Source organism: Stegodyphus dumicola, chromosome X2 (genome assembly GCF_044657685.1).
Source record: "Stegodyphus dumicola isolate Sdum_Otavi_A_Nest chromosome X2, ASM4465768v1".
Taxonomy (NCBI): domain Eukaryota; kingdom Metazoa; phylum Arthropoda; class Arachnida; order Araneae; family Eresidae; genus Stegodyphus; species Stegodyphus dumicola.
Window position 1 is genome coordinate 129,017,703 of NC_140781.1, and position 19,364 is coordinate 129,037,066.

The 19,364-nt window shown below is 32.8% G+C and overlaps 1 protein-coding gene across 6 annotated transcripts in view; it reads right to left on the reverse strand.

Annotated features, from left to right (window-relative positions):
* LOC118188183 (uncharacterized) overlaps positions 1-19,364 on the reverse strand; it is a 441,836-nt gene that overhangs the window by 95,188 nt on the left and 327,284 nt on the right. For all 6 annotated transcript variants that reach the window (XM_085809431.1, XM_085809430.1, XM_085809429.1 and 3 more), the window contains one exon: positions 17,148-17,269. In XM_085809431.1, coding sequence (XP_085665557.1) covers positions 17,148-17,269 — 122 coding nt within the window. The remainder of the gene's footprint in view (positions 1-17,147; positions 17,270-19,364) is intronic.

The window sequence follows — 19,364 nt, forward strand, 5'->3', positions numbered from 1 at the left end:
TTGGACAATCGGGATTTCGACCCTGTCGGGATTTTGGCTTGTCGGGATTTCGACCCTGTCGGGATTTTGGCTTGTTTGGATTTCGACCCTGTCGGGATTTTGGCTTGTCGGGATTTTGGTTTGTCGGGATTTCGACCCTGTCGGGATTTTGGCTTGTCGGGACTTCGGCTGTCGGGATTATGTCCGGATATCCAAAAAATTAATTCTATTTGGTTTGAAACTTTACGTCTCTAATAAAACTTCTAACAGGTTGCCCGTTCAGAATAAGTTATAGCTGTTCAATAGCAACACCAAAAAATCAATTCCATTAAGATCGAAACATCAGACAAACATTATGACTCTAATATAAAATAGTTTCTGACCCAAGTGAACAAGATAGATGCTCCCAATAGTAAAGGTTTTCAAGCTATGGGTACTAACGAATATTTTTAGCAGCCGCTTAATATGGATTAATATCGTTAACCAGTCATTTTAGCAGCTTTGATGTCTCAAAACTGTCAAAGATGCATTCTTTTCTTAACTAGTTCTATATAGAGCCTCACAGTTAAAACTGAATATGATATCATTTCTTTCCATTTTAATTTTTCTTAAATATCCAATATGAAAGAAATTAAGCGCAAAAAAACAACGCTACTAGAAAACATTTAAGCGGATAGGGGGTGGTAGAAGTACCGGTAATTTGAATTTTTTCAAAATTCAATGTTCATAGTTTTGCATTAAAAGGAATTAAAAACTGTAGGTGAAATACAATAACACAACTACTGCAGAAAGAAATTCAGAAGAAACACTTCAAATTTTTATTGTTATTAAAAAATGTATTACACCACCAGAGCTACATGAAATATATCAAAATCGGGGATTAGCATTCCAAATAATAAGCCAATACTGAAATTATACTCTAAAATACCGTTTGGCAGTTTGTTTCAAAAAGCAAAATATTATTTGAGAAGATCGGCTGATTTCTAAGACAAAAACGCACAAAAAACAAACGAAAAAAGGAAAAAAACGCAGAGAAACTTCAGAAAAGAAATGGAGGCAGAATTTGAACCACTGTCAAAACAAATGAGAATTGCCAGACATTCTAAACAAAAAATATATGTTACAAAATACGCGCTACATACATGGACAAGACGCAACAGAAAAAGTTCAGCAGTTTAGAATTACAAAAGAAAAAATAATTTGGACATTATGAAAGATATACTTTATCGATTTCACATAGTTTTAAAAAAGCGACACAACATAGAATACAACTCAATGCTTAAAACACTCAAGAGTATCCTTGAAAATGCATGAGCTTCATTAAAAAAAAAAAAAAAAAAAAAAAAAAAAAAACTATCCAACTTCCTTTAGACAGGATGCCTTAAGATAGTGTATATTGATACTTTGGCGGTCAACCACGTGCAAGGACAGAAAAAGAGATTTAATTTTATTTAATAGTATTAAACTTAATAAATGTAGACAACGAAGGTAATTTTAGGTCTCGACATCGTGCTACTTTTGTTTTACATACTGGCCCACTGCTGGCCACATGGCTTAAACAGCGTAACATCAGTAATTCGACCCGGGTTCAAAATCCCGGCAAATATTCTAATAGGATGTGTGTTATCATGGTCTTCCTCATTTGTAATTTGAATACCAGCCAGCCATTTTCGTTTACAGAGTCCTTCACGAAGACATACTTCTCCTCAGGCGGATGACAGTTGTGTGTTTTGCATTAATCAGTTACAACTAACTAATCATTTTTTCAAATTGAATTCAAAATTGTTATTAATTACTTAAAGAACTACTTACAAATATATCTTCTGAAATTCACACCAACCTATTTTAATAATTTCGAAAATTTTGCAGCTAAATTTGTGTAAATGTTTTCAAGTCTATTTCGCATCACTGTGCATGCAGGCATAATTCTTATACATTTTCAATTTTTAAATTTACGTTATTGTTCTAATCAACTATTTAATTAAATTTACATAAGCATTTATAGCTTATGCATAGCTGAAAATATTGGCTATTTGATTTAAAAAAGGAAAAGCACGCGAGGAGCACCTGCCATAGTAAATGTGTCTTCGTGATGGGAGTTTTAATGGAAGCTGGCTCAAATCACGTAACACACAGAAAGACTACAAAAACCTTAGCTACTAGTGTTCAATGTCTTAAGCAAATCGGTCTCTATCGGGTTTGTATAACAGAAGATATCGTATCTCAGAATTTGAATTTTGAGATAAATTTGGCAATATTAGAAAAATATCACTAGGATGATTTCTAGAAAACTTACAGTCATGGGCTCTAGAGTTACTGTAACCGATGATACAATAAACCCGTATAAATGCCGTCTTTTTAAAACAGAATTATATTCATGAGGTTTACCTCGCTAACGTATCAGTTTGCGATGACAATGGTGAACACTAACGCCATTGGACCTTAACTTGTTTGAAGTCTAACTTGTCAAAGTGCATTTTCGAGTACTTTTACCTTTTAAGATGTTTTATTTTACTGACTAAAGGGAATAATCTCAAATTCAAACTTTTTTCTCCATACTTTTCTGTTAATAATTAAACTGCAGACATGCAATCTGATGTATCGTAAGGCTTTTGTCATGCGGCCGTTTCCCACTGTAATGGATTACGTAATTCTTTGACACAGCTCAAATCCAAGTATATATATGATCGTTTCACACAACAACCATAATATCAAGATCAGAGAAACAGATGCTGCGTCCAGGATTAAACTTGATAGCTAAGTATAAAAAATCCACTGTTGGATATCCAAAATACACCACTATGAAACGGAGCATCCAATAGCTTGAAATCTGCATCTTGCGTAGACCTCCATAGGACCTGCAACTAAGTAATACTGCAGCACATATGCAAAACAGTGCGCCAGTAGTACTAACTAAAAGTATTGTAAAAAGGGAGAACAGTAGGCTGTTTTAAGATTTTGGACTGTATGTTTTATTAATACTTCATTGGTGAGAAGCTTCAGAATGCTTCGCGAAAAAAATGACAGTCATTCGAGCCGGTTTCCCAATTTGACAGTAGAAGAATTATGACTTACAAAAACTGGGTATTATTCCTCTGAGAAATCACTGCTCAGTTGTATGAAATCAAGCTGCAGTCAGTGATACTAATATGGAATAGATAGTTGTAAGATCGGTCGATGGGGACAATTGCGCCAGTCTCGTTACACCACCAGATGAGAAGATAGGCACAGATTACGTGCATGACAATGAAGGCACAACAATAACACTAGAGCAAGAATTAGGAGGTGAATTTTTGCAAAGCATCCATTGCTGCGATTACGAATGACTCTACATCATAGGCGTCTACGGCTGCCATAGAGTGACAGATATTATGACTCTTCCATTATGTATCGCTGCATCGTCCATCACTTGAGTTATTGGTTGGGGGTACCACATGATTTTACTCCCGCTCTCCCCCCCCCAATACGCATCAAAGGATCACTCAACAGCCACAACTACTCGTATATTTCTAATGTTTTGAAACTTTCTGAACTTAAAGGCACGCCAACGATTAAGTTTCAAAACAGGCGGCGCGTACACACACATGGCAGACATGGCTCAGCAACTCTTCATTGTCCACCAGGTCACTCTGATGCTTTGCAAACTAGTGACCCCAGCATAGGCCATTTGTAGCTTTGCCAAACGAACTTCGGCAACATATGGAAACACTGTCGACTGATATACTCCATACACACCTAAAAGCCTCTTTCTATCAGTGCCGAGGCGTGTCACAGCGGTTACGTCCAGCCACTGTAGCTACACAAAATACTGATTTCTCCGTGTTCCGCAAGCGTGGTTTAATTTTAATCAATTCACCTTTTTACCTTAATTATTTGTCCTATAAATATCGTTATGTTATTTCTCATTCTTCTCGTTCTTGCATTCTGGATGGCCAGAAGTGTATTGGATACGAGCAACCTGTAGCTTTCTTAAACGTGGAAAGGGAGGGATAATCGCTTTTGTATAAAGTAAGCTTAAGTAAAATAGTCGATTATCTAACATTATCACAAGAGTTTAAAGCAAATTTGGAAAATGAATGTATATTAACAAATTTGACTCAAGAAAATTTCGTTCAGGATTATTCATTCAGCTATTAATTAATGCGCAGCTAAAGAAATCACGTTAAGCAAATAACAGAAATAATTCCAATTTATTCATCCATCACTGAGCACAAATTCATGGAAAATACAAGCTATGTCAAAAGCATTAAAGTGAATATTCTCGTCTTATCATCCAATTTACGACAGCTGGCGTCCGTTATAAGATTTCCACGAATTTCGAACCTTTGTTCCATCAAAACAGCATCCAACTTTCTTTACCGATCGGATCAGAGCGATTAAAAACTAGTTCAGGTTCTTTTGCAGTTAATTTATGGTCTAGTTTCAGTTTTGAAGCTACGTCAAAGAGTCTAAGCAAGAATATATTTCTCATCAAAGGAGAAGGAAGTGAATTTCTTAAAGAATTCAAATTCGTTCTGAAATTCCATTAAATATGCTCTTTTTGAATAAAATTATTGCAAAAAAAATGATGAATTTTACCTTTTACTAAAATGTGATAGGACCTTTAGTATATCTAATAAATGAACTATATAACAATCTTTGAAACTATATCCGTGTTTTTGACATTTTATACGAAAAATTCTGATTAACATCAGGAATATCAACGCTCCCAGAATTTCTTTTTAAAGCCATTGTCATAATTGGCGTTTATTGACTATCACAGGCTTAAAGCGATATGGTATATCATTGCAGTCAGTTGCTTTCATTGATTATTGCACCTATCGAATTTGCTTTAAGTTTTTTTTACCTAATAAATGTAAATAACGAAATGCCAATTTTCTAATTCAGTTACTCCAGAAAAAAGCAAAACTGTGCTTTTACAGGACAACGAGTATATGAGATTTGACTTATGAGGAGTTGATTCTCGGAAATATGCTTATCGGGCACCTAAAAGAAGAACCTTGCAGAAGTAATTTGTCAGTTTTAATTAGTGATCTTATACACCTAATTTAACAATATCTACAAACGCTTTGCAAAACTCCTTTCTTTCCCTCTTTCCTCGCCGGTTTAATTCTGTTAATTACAGAAAATCATATAACTTCTACGCAAAATAAACATAAATAAGAAAGTATTGGAAATGATGAGAGAGAAGATGTCGATTTTCACATCTCCTGAAATATGAGGAATAAAAATCCTGGAAAGGTGCCAGAATGCCAGCGGAAGTAAATCCTGTCCGTCTTTCATCTATCCCACGGCATAAGTATTCCTTTCCCGGATTTAAAAAAAAAACTTATTAATAACCATTTACGTCAAGCATACAGATCCGCGTAACTCGATGAAACATGGGTTTTCGGACTTTTATCCGCTGGGCTAGCAGCATACTCATCGCATATTTTCTGCTTTATTTCAATCGCAGATTTCACATCTTATTTCATTTTTCTTTCTTTTTTCCCTTCTTTCTATTCCTTTTTTGAGCTGAGGGTAGGATGATTTATTTGATTATGAGGAAAATTAAATAAAGATGAGTCAAAATACTATCGTTTATTAGATAAGGAGCAGTAAAAATTATCCAAGTTGGACGGCGGGAAACTCTCCTGGGAAGCAAGAATAGTTTCACAGCTTCACTCTTATGACAAAAGTTACGTTTCGAAATAAGGTAATTAACACTGTACAAACAAAGTTTTTGATGCAAGAAGGAAATTATAATTTAATTTTATATCACCTATGTCCTAAATAACTTTGTTTAATATACTTTGAAATTGAGGAGTTAGAAAAGTAAGTTATGCAATTTTAGTCAGAAAAAAAACATGTCATCTCTAATATTAGAATTATTAACAGACAATTTATTTATACAATATTCAAAGAAAAAATGCGTATGGAGCACATACACTATATGATATCCTTTAACACATATTCCCATTAAGATAAAGAAAATTTGTAGAGTTTCTTAAAAAATGTTAAAGATACCAAAATATATCGTCTTGGTATAAGAACATATTAGCCTATAATTTCCGATCATTATCTTTGGGGAACACAGACGTTTATGCGCAGAAGTTTTTTAAGTCGGTTGTTGAAAACTTTTATTGCAGACATAATATTCCCACTCGTTCAGGCTGCTCCTTTTCACCGAGATGTATAACGCGAAGACGAGGAAGTTTTCTTTAGAATGTTGTCCATGAACACAAGTAAAAGGATGTTGCCACCAAATGTTATCACCCTGTATTATTTAAAAAAATAATACAGTGAATATAAAAAAATGAATGGCAACACTTAATACTCTATTAGGAATTCTAAAGATACGCTACTTTTAAATATTTTGCGATTTTGCTATTGAATTTTACTTGGCGTACGTGCTAATAAAATAATGTTTCAAACAGAATTAAAAGAACGAAACCCTAATAACAACAAACAAAAATTTCCATAAGTCGTCTTTCTAAGAAAACTGAACAGTGATATGATGAACTGAGAAATCTTTCCAGATTATTTTTTTTGGATGAAGTATGTAAGTATAATGATTCATTTATATAGATCAATATAATTTGCAGCAGTATGTTTCAGGTGTAATTATCCTTCCTAATTTGATGATAAGAAATATCTTAACCATTTGGTAACAATCAAATACATCACTTATGTAGTAAAATCCCTTTCTGCTCTTTAGCTAAGCATTAAAACTGGCTAACCATTCCACAGGAATATTGAAAAGGTCCAAGAAAGGTGCGTAACGTATAGATAACACAAATTAGATGAGCAGTATCTAAAGCAAAAACCAAAGAATTTCCATGGGAATGGATTACACAGGTAAAACTAATTAATGTTATTAGTGCATAAATGACGCAGCTATAAAAGTTTTAAAAGATTCAACTTTCACGCAACTTTTATACAGATTACGACAGAATTAACTCCTGGATTTCATTATGTTACAACAACGTTAGAACAGAAATACACAGTGTCCATAACGTAAACCTAATAAACAAAGACCTCGCTATCATCAGATTATTAAAATTTTTTAAACTTTCTTGTTCTCTAATAATGTATTGTGGTAAATTTGTCTTGCACTGCGGTTGCCTAAATTATCATTACATTTGTCTTAAATGTACTAAGATAATTTAGACTATATTAAATACTTTGACATTAAATTGTCTTAGTACATTTGTCTAAATCATTCGTCACAGAACCATACCAATAATACTAGCTATCTACATTCCGTTTTGATATACCACACGATGTAAAATGAATTCTCTTGGTAAAGTATCTTCCTAGCGCTAGATCTAAACATGACACATTTCTGCCCAAAGTAACTTCACTTTACTGGGGAAAAAATCCATATACAAAACAAAACTAGACTGCTTTACCCCACCCACCCAAAACACAATCTTTAAAATCGTAATATATCATCCGCTTCCTCAGGGACTTCTGGAAAAGGACTGGAAGAGTCACGGCGCCCAAAAATTCAGCGATATAATAAATGATACCAAGCTGTGTCAACCTGGGAATTCATCGCTTTTCAGGATCATCCGTCTTGAGGAGGTGCTTTTGTTTTGGCACTTTTTACCACACGGAAGATATGAATGCTGCAAAACGCTTACGGCTCGCTCAGGAGCATGAGTTCCCATGCATCATTTTTTTTCCTCATGCATCAATTTTTTTTAGCTCGGTAGCTATTATTTTTTCTAACAATAGATGCACAACGACAAAATCAAAACAAAAATGAACTGGGGTGAAAGGAAGAATCGCCGATTGATTACAGTAATTTGTGTATGTTCGCACATGAAGCTTTCGCATAATAAAATTTCAATGGTCTCGCCATGTTCTACGCCCAACTGTTCAGATATGACAGAAATTAGATGTAAAAAAAGAGGCGCAACTCTACATTTAAAGAAGGACACAGTAGCGATTGGCACGCAAGCTATTACCGCAAATGATTATATGTTGAATATTGCAGCAGAAGGAAATTAATTTAACAATTCTCAGACAACCTCGCTGACAGAAGACATTTCAAAGAAATAATAATAACACTACTTAGTTCATATGACTGGGCTGAAACCCAATGACGTACCTTAATAATTTTTTTTCGTTTAAACGACTCCAAATGCTTCTATAGCTTTTGTTACAAATAAATGCATGCAAATGTAAGCCAACTATCGTAAAGAAGACTCGATTGACGTAGCGCTACAGTGATGTTATAAAGAAAATTTTAAGGCTTAACATTTCAAAAGTTTACGTTTGGAAGCCCCAATTGTTGGTTAAAGCTTTGAAGCCAATGAAGTTCTAAAACTGCTCATAGATGCTAAAAAGCCAAATGTACCATTGTAATGAATAAATGCATCAGTTGTGAGGATAAATAAGAATTTCAAATAAATGTATAAAAATGCATTCACGTTGTACTCTTTTGCGATTTCTTATTAACGCATATTAGATCCTTCAAATCATTTAGAAATCATTCAGAAAACGCTTTTGAAATTCAGAAGCATTTGTCTTGTCTCAAAACCAGGACCCTTCTTCCAAAATGTGGAATTAGTTTCAATAAAACGAAACAATCAATAAATGCGAGAGACATTTTGAAGTAAAAATACACTTTACTTCAAATTTTACAGTTTTGTACTGTTTGAAAGCTACTTATTCTTTTTTCCTTATTTCTCGGTATGAAACTATAGTTTTTCTAAATTAAATACCTCACACACATGAACTAAGACTTAAAGTTTCAAGAATAATGATTGAAAATATGTTAATTTTGGATTTTAAGCGTTATTTAGCGAAGTATAGTATATACCCATTAGCGAACTTCCTTAAAACTATAATCAGAAAAGCATGGATAACAGTATAACGTTGTGTAATAATTTAATCGTGTGACTGTTCGTAATCTTTATTTGCCAATATACCCGTTTTTCCCATGGGGGAAAAAAGAAGAAACTATTTCCATGAGAACATAAAAGTATTAAATTTCATTAAAAGTGCCAAGCAAAGAAATTTTTACATTGAAAAGTAATAAAATATATAAAAAAGCTTTAACTTAGACTGATAAATGCAAAAAATACCAAAAATAGTTTTTTTGAATTGCCACAATACCTTTGGTCATATGTCACTAAAAATAAAATCGTGGATCCCAAAAATTTCAGAGAAAAAATTTAAGGGAACTGAATGCAATCATTTTTATTTATGCCATTTCTATGCATCATTTTTGTAGCTCCTTGAAATTCAATTAATAGGCCAATACAGTTTTCATATATGGCCTCACGATGATTTTACAGTTAATAATTTGGACTTAATGAAGCAAGAATATTTATTATCCTTTTCTGTTATAATATTATTCGAAGCAAATGAAAACTCCGATTTCTTATACCTCGTTGTTTAGAATCCAGCTAACGTTATTTACATCATAATTTCAACAATGTATTCTAAATGAAGAAAACTAAAAATCGAACTAACTGATATCACAACCATTGCGGATGTTGGAAATAAACGAGATAACTGTGAAGTCATTTAAAATATAATTACTTTCATACTCATTTATCATTTGTTTATTTTTTACCAAATATCTGTTTTCTGTAATGCAAGAGGATAAATTTCCTTATTTCGTTTAAACATTTCCCTATTTCGTTTATTTATTTAAACAAGCATTACACATTTAAAAGAATTCGTATTTCCGTGAAACAAAATACAAAATACTCATTTTTCAATAAAGTTTAATAACAAAAGAATTTTATTTGCTTAAGCAAATAAAAAAGTAAAAAGGAAAGAACTCTATAGTTTAATAAATCCTTTACTAAGATCAGTTTCATTATTATAACAAAATAAGTTACTAAACTGATCATCCACGATAATTGCGTTTTAATAACACCACATTAGTGTCTAAAAGAGTATCTGAAATCAGCGAGTTTAAATTTAATAGATTTCACTGAATATCTAAATTCACATTTAATACGCATTTTGCAGATGCAACGATAGCTGCTGGAAATTACCCTTATATTCAGCAGTTGCTTATAGTTAGTGTTACACTATGACAGAATATGCTGAGAAATATTCAGCTATGTCTCTTCAGCAGACATTATCTTATACCCTGACTTAGCGAACAAGAGGAAAGTTGTCAGCTAATGAGACTAAATAGACTGTTGAAGATAATGGAGTTTTGTAGAGCATCAGCATCTGATTCAAGATGTACAGATAGTTCTGATAAGACCAGGATAAAGTAGCAGATGAAAGACTTCCGTAAAGAGGCACCATTATTTTTCACTAACATTGAAACAGTTGAACTACAGAAACTTTCTCTTTGAGAAACAGCTTGGCTTGGATAAATACAAGCTATTCATCATCTTAATGAAGTAAGCCTACACATTCAGAGCCCACGGATAAACTCGGATGCTAACGAATAACCAATGTTTATCTTAAAAGACAGCGGATATGCCGTATGCTGAAAAATGAAGATCTGTCGCAAATGAATCAAGATTCAGCGCAGAACTAAATAATCGACGGATTCGCATGTGGTTACGGAAGATAACAAACCATTCTACAGGAAGTTAAAATTTGATGGGCGAGGTATTCTGGAGCTTTGCACAGCAGAAATTAACTCGTCGACAGCAGTAAGGTACCTGTGAAGTTTCGTCTTACTTGACGCTGTTATAGGCCGTAATTCTTTCATTATTATGGACATTAATGCAAGTCTACCTCCAGCATAGCAGATTACACATATGATTATATGTAATGAATGAATTAGCTTGCGTGTTCAATGGATTTAAATTCGACTGAATGTGCTTGGAGATGTTAAATAACGAAATGCTACTTTTCAATCTCCAGAGAATACTAGAATGTTGGATTACACTATACATTGTAAAAGAACAAGAATACCAAACCCTTCATTAATCTTGGTTTAACCATGCTACAGAAGTATGTCACGATTATAATGCTCCAGCAAATTAAATATTTTATATAAGATGCTATTTCTTGCTTTATTTGACAACAGAAATATATGACTCGTTCTTACATAGCTGGAACCTGCATATAAATTTAAGTAAATGCAAAAGTTTTCCTTGCTTATATTCTATACCATCAGTTTCACACCAATGCTTCTTTTATGGATGTGTTTAATTTTATGTGCATTCGTTTTGCTACATATTGCCTTACCTCCTAAGTTTGTTAAACAGCGTACAAAGAAATCTAGTTACTGATAAAATTCCATAGACTATTACCTTACTTTACTAATATTTTAAACGTGCGCTAAATTCGTGAAACAAAAACTAATAAAAACACACTATTTATTCTCATTTTTGCTTTAGCTGTTCTATTGATTTCCATTTCTACAACAATCAGAAATTTTAAGTACTGCTCCCTACATGAGGGATGTGAATCAAAGAACGAACAAATACCGCATCGAAGTGGGTGTGCTATTAAAGAAACTATTACTTTATCTTTGATTCAGCAGGACTAATTGTGCTAATGTAAAATACTACAAATGAAGAATTCACGCATTTGTGATTAAATTAAGTTCAGGTTTTTTTTTCCAGTTATTAAATTTTACATTTAGCGGTCCGAATAAAGAGAGATTTTTTATTATTTTCTACAAGAAGAACACAAAAATGAAAAATACTCTAAAAGTATTCTTTATTTCCTTTACATTGCAGCACATTTAGAAGGGTAAGCTCAGCTAGCAGAATACATTTTCAAAAACTATTTTCACTCATACTCTCTCGCATGTTTATTTTCCTAACCATTTTTCATACGATGAATTAAATTAAAATGTTGAGAAGTCTTTTAGCGATAAGACGTTTCTCTCTTGCTTGCCGTTGCGTGAAGTGTTCCTGTAATACCAAGTATAGTTTCAACGGCTCCTACGATTTAATAAGGCTCGGAGTGATTTTGAGTTATCTTGGGAGAGTTCTATTTAATTAAGGTTTATTCATTCAGAATATAATTAGAATGACAGCGAGAAACAACCATGTGGCTCGACAGAGAATTTAGAGATAACACTCAATACATAATACCAATATTGAAGAATAAAATTTACTGAGTTTTTTTATCGCATAGACTTGTAATATTAAATTTTCTATTTTTCTATCAAATCTGCTACAAGCACATTTTAGACTTACTTCAGATCTGGTAACCAAAGTTTTCCATTTGGTGTTGTTTTTGAGTAACCGAAATTTTATTTTAACAATAAATAGCGATATACATCCCTAATTATAATTCCTTAGGGCAAGCCATAAATAATAAAATTACCAACAATTTTCTTTGATGTCTTAACTCGGATACATCTTTTTTTGAGTCCAAATATAATCAGATAAGCATTCTGTGCTTTAATCTCTTGTATAATGTGTTTCATTGCCCATTCAGGGAAACGTTCTCTGGAATCCATAGATATAAGTGAAAAAGTCTAGACTATAACCGAGAAAATGAATCTTACGTAGCCACTAATGCTTTGTAGTTCTTCATCAGCTCATTATTTAATTTTCTGTAAAGAATTTCATTCACGATGTTACAGGATTCATGTACTTTCCATGTATCAAACTGAAGCCTCTTCGATGGTCCTTCAAAAATCCAAGATCAATAATTATCTTCATAATATGTGGATGAAAAAAAATCCCACGTTTAACAATTGGCTTCATTAAGTATGGGGAGATTTGTTTCCGGAAAATGAAAATCTTCTCCTATTCTATCTATTGTCTTTGTAAAGAAATTCGTCTTATCTAGTTTTATCTAAAGACGTAGCAACTGCAATACATTTTCTGAGGACGTAGTAAGGATTCAAAAATAGCATCCCCGATGTCAAATCTCCTATTTAAAACGAAAACGTTTTAACATAAATTTTATCATTCTCTTTACATCACCACTCAGACGGCTGAAAATTGGCCAAGTGGTTATGCGTGCTGAACACTGGTAATTCGATTCAGTGAATGGGCTAGTTACATAGATGTTTTCGTAATTTTTTCTATGTGCAATCAGATTTTCTTCAAAAGTTATCAATGAAAGCATCCTTAGAGTTAAGAAGGTAACACTCGTTGCTGAAATAGATTAAACAAACTACACCACTTTACGCAGGAAACAACAACATTTTGAATACTCAAATTGTATTCCAAAGAGCATAGCTATAATTTTCAGATCTCCAGATACATGTTGTGATTGCTTTTTAGCGCTGAGAAAACGTTTTACATACTCTTAGTTCTTTCATGTGTGCAACATAAGCAAATAAAAATGACGGAAAACTCTTTCCTGTTATGACGCAGGGCTCTTTTTACGCTTGTTTTTAAAGCATCTGCAGGGTTTTATGTTTGTAAGCTACTTTATGTTTTTTCATCTTACCTTTACTGCCACTTTTGTAAGTTCCATTAAGATGTAAATTAATAATTGCATATAAGAGAGTTCTTAATTTTAATAAGCAGGTTTTGGCAATGACCGCTGACCGTCTCCATGCTATTTTCATCCAGCTTCTAAATTTAGTTGAATCAGCTTTAGCTTTTGCTAGCCATATGTGCTCGCGTGAGACGAGGGCGTGAGCCAAAACTTATAGGCGGAATCTGCTTTGCAAATACCTACTTAGGTTTAAATTTGTGTTCTGGTCATCGCGCAAGCAGCGGAATGTTCTGTTATTACAACAAGTGTGTAAATTGTTAGGCTGAAAATCTAATAAAAAGTTTTGTTTTAAACCTTCTTTTGTGCCCAATGTTATTTTACTGGAAGACTAAGACAGGGCAATATGTCAATTGATTATCTACACGGAACAAGGGAATCACATTTAAAAGAGCTAAATTAATTATAAGTCTATGAAAAGCCTCCATTTTTCAAATTTGTAAGCTAGTGTCTCAATATATGAAATAGCCAGTCTTCATTGCAATTTACAATATCAATTTTTGTGGAAAAATAAGTGTTTCAAAATAACGCTTGCTTTCTGTGATAAAATATATACCATGTTTGAGTCTTTTACAAAGAGATTTCATCCATTTAAGCCTGGTGTCAATAACTCAAACAGACGTTTAGTTAATAAATGAACGCAGCAAACAAGCTTTTGTAAGCTAGACTGACTGGAAACAATGAATTTGTAACGCTTGGTTTGGCCGCAAGCTCCAAAACCTCTCGTTCTATTTAATTTGCAAACAAAGTGAAATGCAAAGTGAGTTTATTCTGTCTGTAAATTTGTTTGATCCATTTATTATTAGTCTGAAGCGACGACTCGCTTAGATTAAGATGCAATGAATTGATTTTTTTTAAATGTTTTAAAGTGTTTTAAAAAAACGCATGCTACATAAACGCATGCTTTCGCAATAAACTGTTTTCCCCCTACACTCTTCTTACGCATAAAACATGTTTGAGGGGGGGAATAAACGTTCTACCATATCTTTATTTAATTAACTCAGAACTTGGTAAAATATTAAACTAAGAACTTGGTAAAATATTAGTTGGTATTCCTTTCAAACATTCGAACACCCTTTGAAAAATAAAATGCATTTTAGCATTTCATTAGAACGAAATTTTTCTAGGTTACTAGATAACATTACTATAGTTCGAAATTAATAAAGAGCGAATTTTTAATTATATTTCAATCCCAAGTCTCAGGTCAATAAATATATATGGAAAATATGAAATGCACTGCATCTAAAATTAATCTCATTATAATCCCAAGTCTCAGGTCAATAAATATATATGGAAAATATGAAATGTACTGCATCTAAAATTAATCTCATTATAATTGAGCAGATGGAGATCCACAAAACAGAAGTCTTGAAAGTCCGAAATAATGCACAAAAGTCTTAAAAATCTACAAAATAATGCAATATGCGCTCGCTATCCCCGTATATGGCAGAGCAATGAAAGAACTGAAAATAAGTGGATGTGAAACAGACTATAACACGTTTTAAATGAAGTTATCTAAGTGTACTTCTTAACAATCAAGGACAACAACGCGAACGATGTATTCTTCCATCTAAGAATTTATCAGAGAAACAAGTATTTAACATGTTGAGTGCAGAGCAACAAGTGCTGGAAGGCCCTATAAATAGTAACAATAATAAAAAATAACTAACGTTTCAAAAATTTGCATTTCAGTGAACTTATAACTTACAGTAACATGGATAGCGCAGAAATGCAAAAGTTTACAATTTTTCCCACCCTTAATAAAAGACGTTTATTATGCGAGTTTTTAGTTAGAAATATATCAGCCATACGGCGTTATACATTCGAGTTAAGAATCTGGCTATTTTTAAATTATCATTATCAGAAATTAGCGCTGGGAGGACCAGTTATGAGACCCAATTATTCACAATCTAGAAAAAGCGAAGTTTTTCTGTTTCGAGCTATTCTACGCAGAATGAAGCATCACCCCATTCGCTTCTCCTAAAATCAATATTTACTCTCAATACCATTTTCAGCATGAATAGCAATCCAGTTTTCTAGGCCTAAAATCCTATGAATTTCAAAAATGGATATACATAATGTCATAGGTAAGCAGAGATCACTGCAGAGTCATTTTCAGTTTTACACGACGCCATCCGACAGGAACATTAAAAGAAGAGGGCAATGAAAAAATCTAAAAGAATCCATTCTGTCAATAATCCGCAAATAAACGCCTTTTTATGCTGTGCATAAGTGCTCTGTTCTCGCTGAAAAATTCTCAACAGTAACTACCATACTCAGCATTTATTGTGATGTACTTACAAATGAAACAATGATCGTTGGATATAACTACAATATAAAAATTTACAAAATAAAATTATCCAAATACGCCATAATTTTATCTTTCCTGTGCTGATCACTTAACAGAACATTGCAAAAATTTCAATGAAATATTAAACTTTATAATATTTATGGACTTTTTTGTTTCGTGTTGATTTAATGAAGCAGCAAAAATGATCGCTGACCACTGACGCAATAAAATCAACTGTCATTCAATTCTGTGTGTCTATGCTTAATTTATGCGTTTAAGACTTGTTCGAAAATAGCTGAATCATTTTGCTTTATACATAAATGCTTATAAATTTAAATTATGGTTACGACGAACCGAAAAAAAACTGTTCGCGCATTACCTGTGAGACAATGGTTTCAACTCTTACAGATGACATTAAAAACATTACTAATTATGCGAAAAAGAAAAGTACATTGGGTACTATTATTTCAAATGTTGGCAAAGACTTTGACATATATACCTCGTAGCATATAATAATTTAAAATAAATAATTTTAATAAAAGTATGCATCCAATGAAATACATGTGTCTATTTCACGCCGACAAAACAAAAAGTTACCTTGCAAAAGCAATACAAGAAGTAAACAACGTGTCATGTACATTCTTATAAGATGAGAGACACGAAGTGTTAAATTTTATGCCTCAAAAGAAAAGGAATGAAATTGATCATCTCCGCTTCATCAAGACTATGATACGTTTATAAAAAACGTAAACTTTTAAACAGAGATCTTTTCTGTTTGTTTCTTTTGTTGCTGAAATGATACATTACAGATATAACATTCTACATGGGATTAATTAGAAGTACACTCTAGCTTTCAAACAGATAATTCGCATACAGGATAATTCGATTAATCCAATCAAATTAATGATTCAAAAATCGCTTTATTTTCGCCTTTTCGTTTGAGAAAATCCACTCTTGCAACTAAACACCGTTTCTTCACACTTGAGTGTCGAATATACAGACCACATCAGCAATTATTTCAAAACATTTTATCAATGAATACCACCGAATAAAAATATGTTTTCGCACTTACTTCCACCTCATTATTCATTGCAAAAGCTGAAGATCAGTTGCGGAACATTTCAGAACAAAAGCAAAAGCTGAGGTTAGTCATAGCTGATTACTTTTTTAATATGCTCATTCGTTATTATTTTTACAACCTACAACAGAATTTCCATTACCCGTATGGCTTCTTTTACTTTTTTCGTATCAATGTTGGATTCAATCCGAAAACAACGAAATGTCCTTTTTCAAATGCATTTTTTGAAGAATTTAAAACTCTAGCACAGTAATGCAATGACTGTAAAGTGCTCGATTATTAAAAACAGGGATAAGTTAAAAAAACAGTCGAAGAAAGCTATAATATCGTGATTTAAAAAAGCATAAATAATTTTTTAAAAGACATATTGAATACTGCGCATAATAATTAGAAAGCCTGTCTGAAAGCTAATGAAATACTTACTTCTGTATGCCCTGCCCAAGCAGATGATCTTAGAGGTGTCCAGCCATCATTATCAGCATGATCCGGGTCTGCACCAGCTGTCAGCAGCAACTCCACAATTCGAGCATGTCCTTGTCGAGCAGCTGGGAAGAAAAAGGAAAATGTTTGAGAAACAGAAAAAAAAAATGAGCTACATACAATGCACATGGCATCTTATCATCATATTGTGTTTATTTTCAAAACACATTTTTAAGAACATTACGTTTGTTGTTATGAACGTCGTAATGTATGTTTATTTTCATAACATACTATCCTTCGTCCGGTTTTTAAAAGTACCGGAAAACAAACGTCGTATCCAAGTACCTCTCGACAAGCGTCCAGTATCCAAGAGAAACATTAAATTTAAAAACAGTACAGAATTATCGTCCATATATTTCTTAGTCTGCAACAGTGCTGATATCAGCAACAATGGCTGCGTGCCATTGTTGTGAGTGCCATCGATTTGATGCGATTTCATTAAAAACATAAAATTAAAAAAATTCATTCAAATTTTGAAAAACTCGCTTCGAGGTGCACTGGCGCTTGTCTAGATGCACCTGTGTACCAAATTTTGTAGCCCTATGTCTATTAGCTTACGCTCAGCACGAACGAAGGAAACACACGCAGACAGACCTTGTATTATATGTAGAGATTGTTATGAAGATTTTATAATGTTATGTTTATTTTCATTCATTATTCACTTATTGTTCATTTATTATTCATTCAGCGTTTATTCATTATTTATTAATTGTTAATTTTTTTCATTTTCCCAGATTTCAGAACATGTAATGTTTATTTTCATTAACATCATATTATGTTATCTTTACTTTCTTGGTTGCGATAAAATACACAAATGCAGAATGACAAAAAGATGTATAAACATATTTATCGAATATTCCAAATCTTAACAATTAAGGTACTTTCCATCTTATAAAATGTTTTAGTTGAATTTTAAAACAGAGAACAGTTTAATTTTAATTCTATAATCTTCCTCCACTTTCCTTTAAGACCTACACATTTCCATTATTAGCATTTCAAACTTCAAACTTTCGGACAAATGCCTTAAACTTACACAAATATATTTCCATATACTTTCTCTCTTTTCAACTCGTCTTGAGTCCTCGAGAAGTTTTAAAATACCACCAGAAAGAAGTATCGAAATAATTCGAAATAATTAATCGAGAAAGTATCGAAATAATTAATACGTTAAAAGTAACTCCGAATATAAGCTAAACCCAAAACCGGTAGAGAGATGCAACACTTCTTATAGAACTTTTATGTTCCTATTTCATTTAACGTTGCCAGATAATAGTAGACATATAAGAATGTAACAAGCCTGCATAACTACACAACCTGTTTTTCTTTTAACTTAGTTACCAAGAACAAAGCTTAAAACAAAACTGAATTTTCCTTTATTCGTTTACACAATGAATCGAAGCATAAGTGAAATTGGATTTTTTTTAACTATTAAGTTGCATGGATTAAATACAGTTAGACCCTACATAATAAATGATTAAACTTTACAGCTTTCAAATTATAAGCAAGGTAAAAAATTTCCGAATATTTTGTGCGTGCTATTTATTTTAGTTCCTACGATTTGAATGAAAAATTAAGAACTAAAGATCACTGAATGTATCTCTTTTAATTTCAGCTTTTAGTTTTTAATCTCCAACGAAGGGACGAATGAACGTTTACATGCCCCAGATCAATACAAAGTATTTAATTATGCTGTTAAAACTGTAGAATATTCTATTAGCTTCGAGTTGGAAATGCAAAACGAGAGAGAGAATTTTTAGCTTTTCGAACTGCTCTTATAAGAAGTGTTTTCAAATATACCAATGAAAGAAATTGCAGGTTTGACGTTAAAATATCGTTATTTTGCCATTTTTCCTTTAAGCATTTAATTTATTGCTTATAGATTATTTATAAAGTGCATTATAAAAGTTATACTTAGGAAAATCCTGGAGGTGAAGAATCATCATCCACCGCCACGTTTTAGTTCGTGCGCCACTGTAGAGACATTGGGTTATTTCAAAGCAGGAGACATGAAAAATTAGCAATGCCCTCGCCAGGACTCGAACCTCGGACCTCTGGAATGCGCGCCGAGTGTGCTGACCATTATGTTTAAGTTAATGTTAAGTTAATGAACCACATTATTTAAGTTAATGAAATCAGTGCAAACAGATTTTAACTCGGATC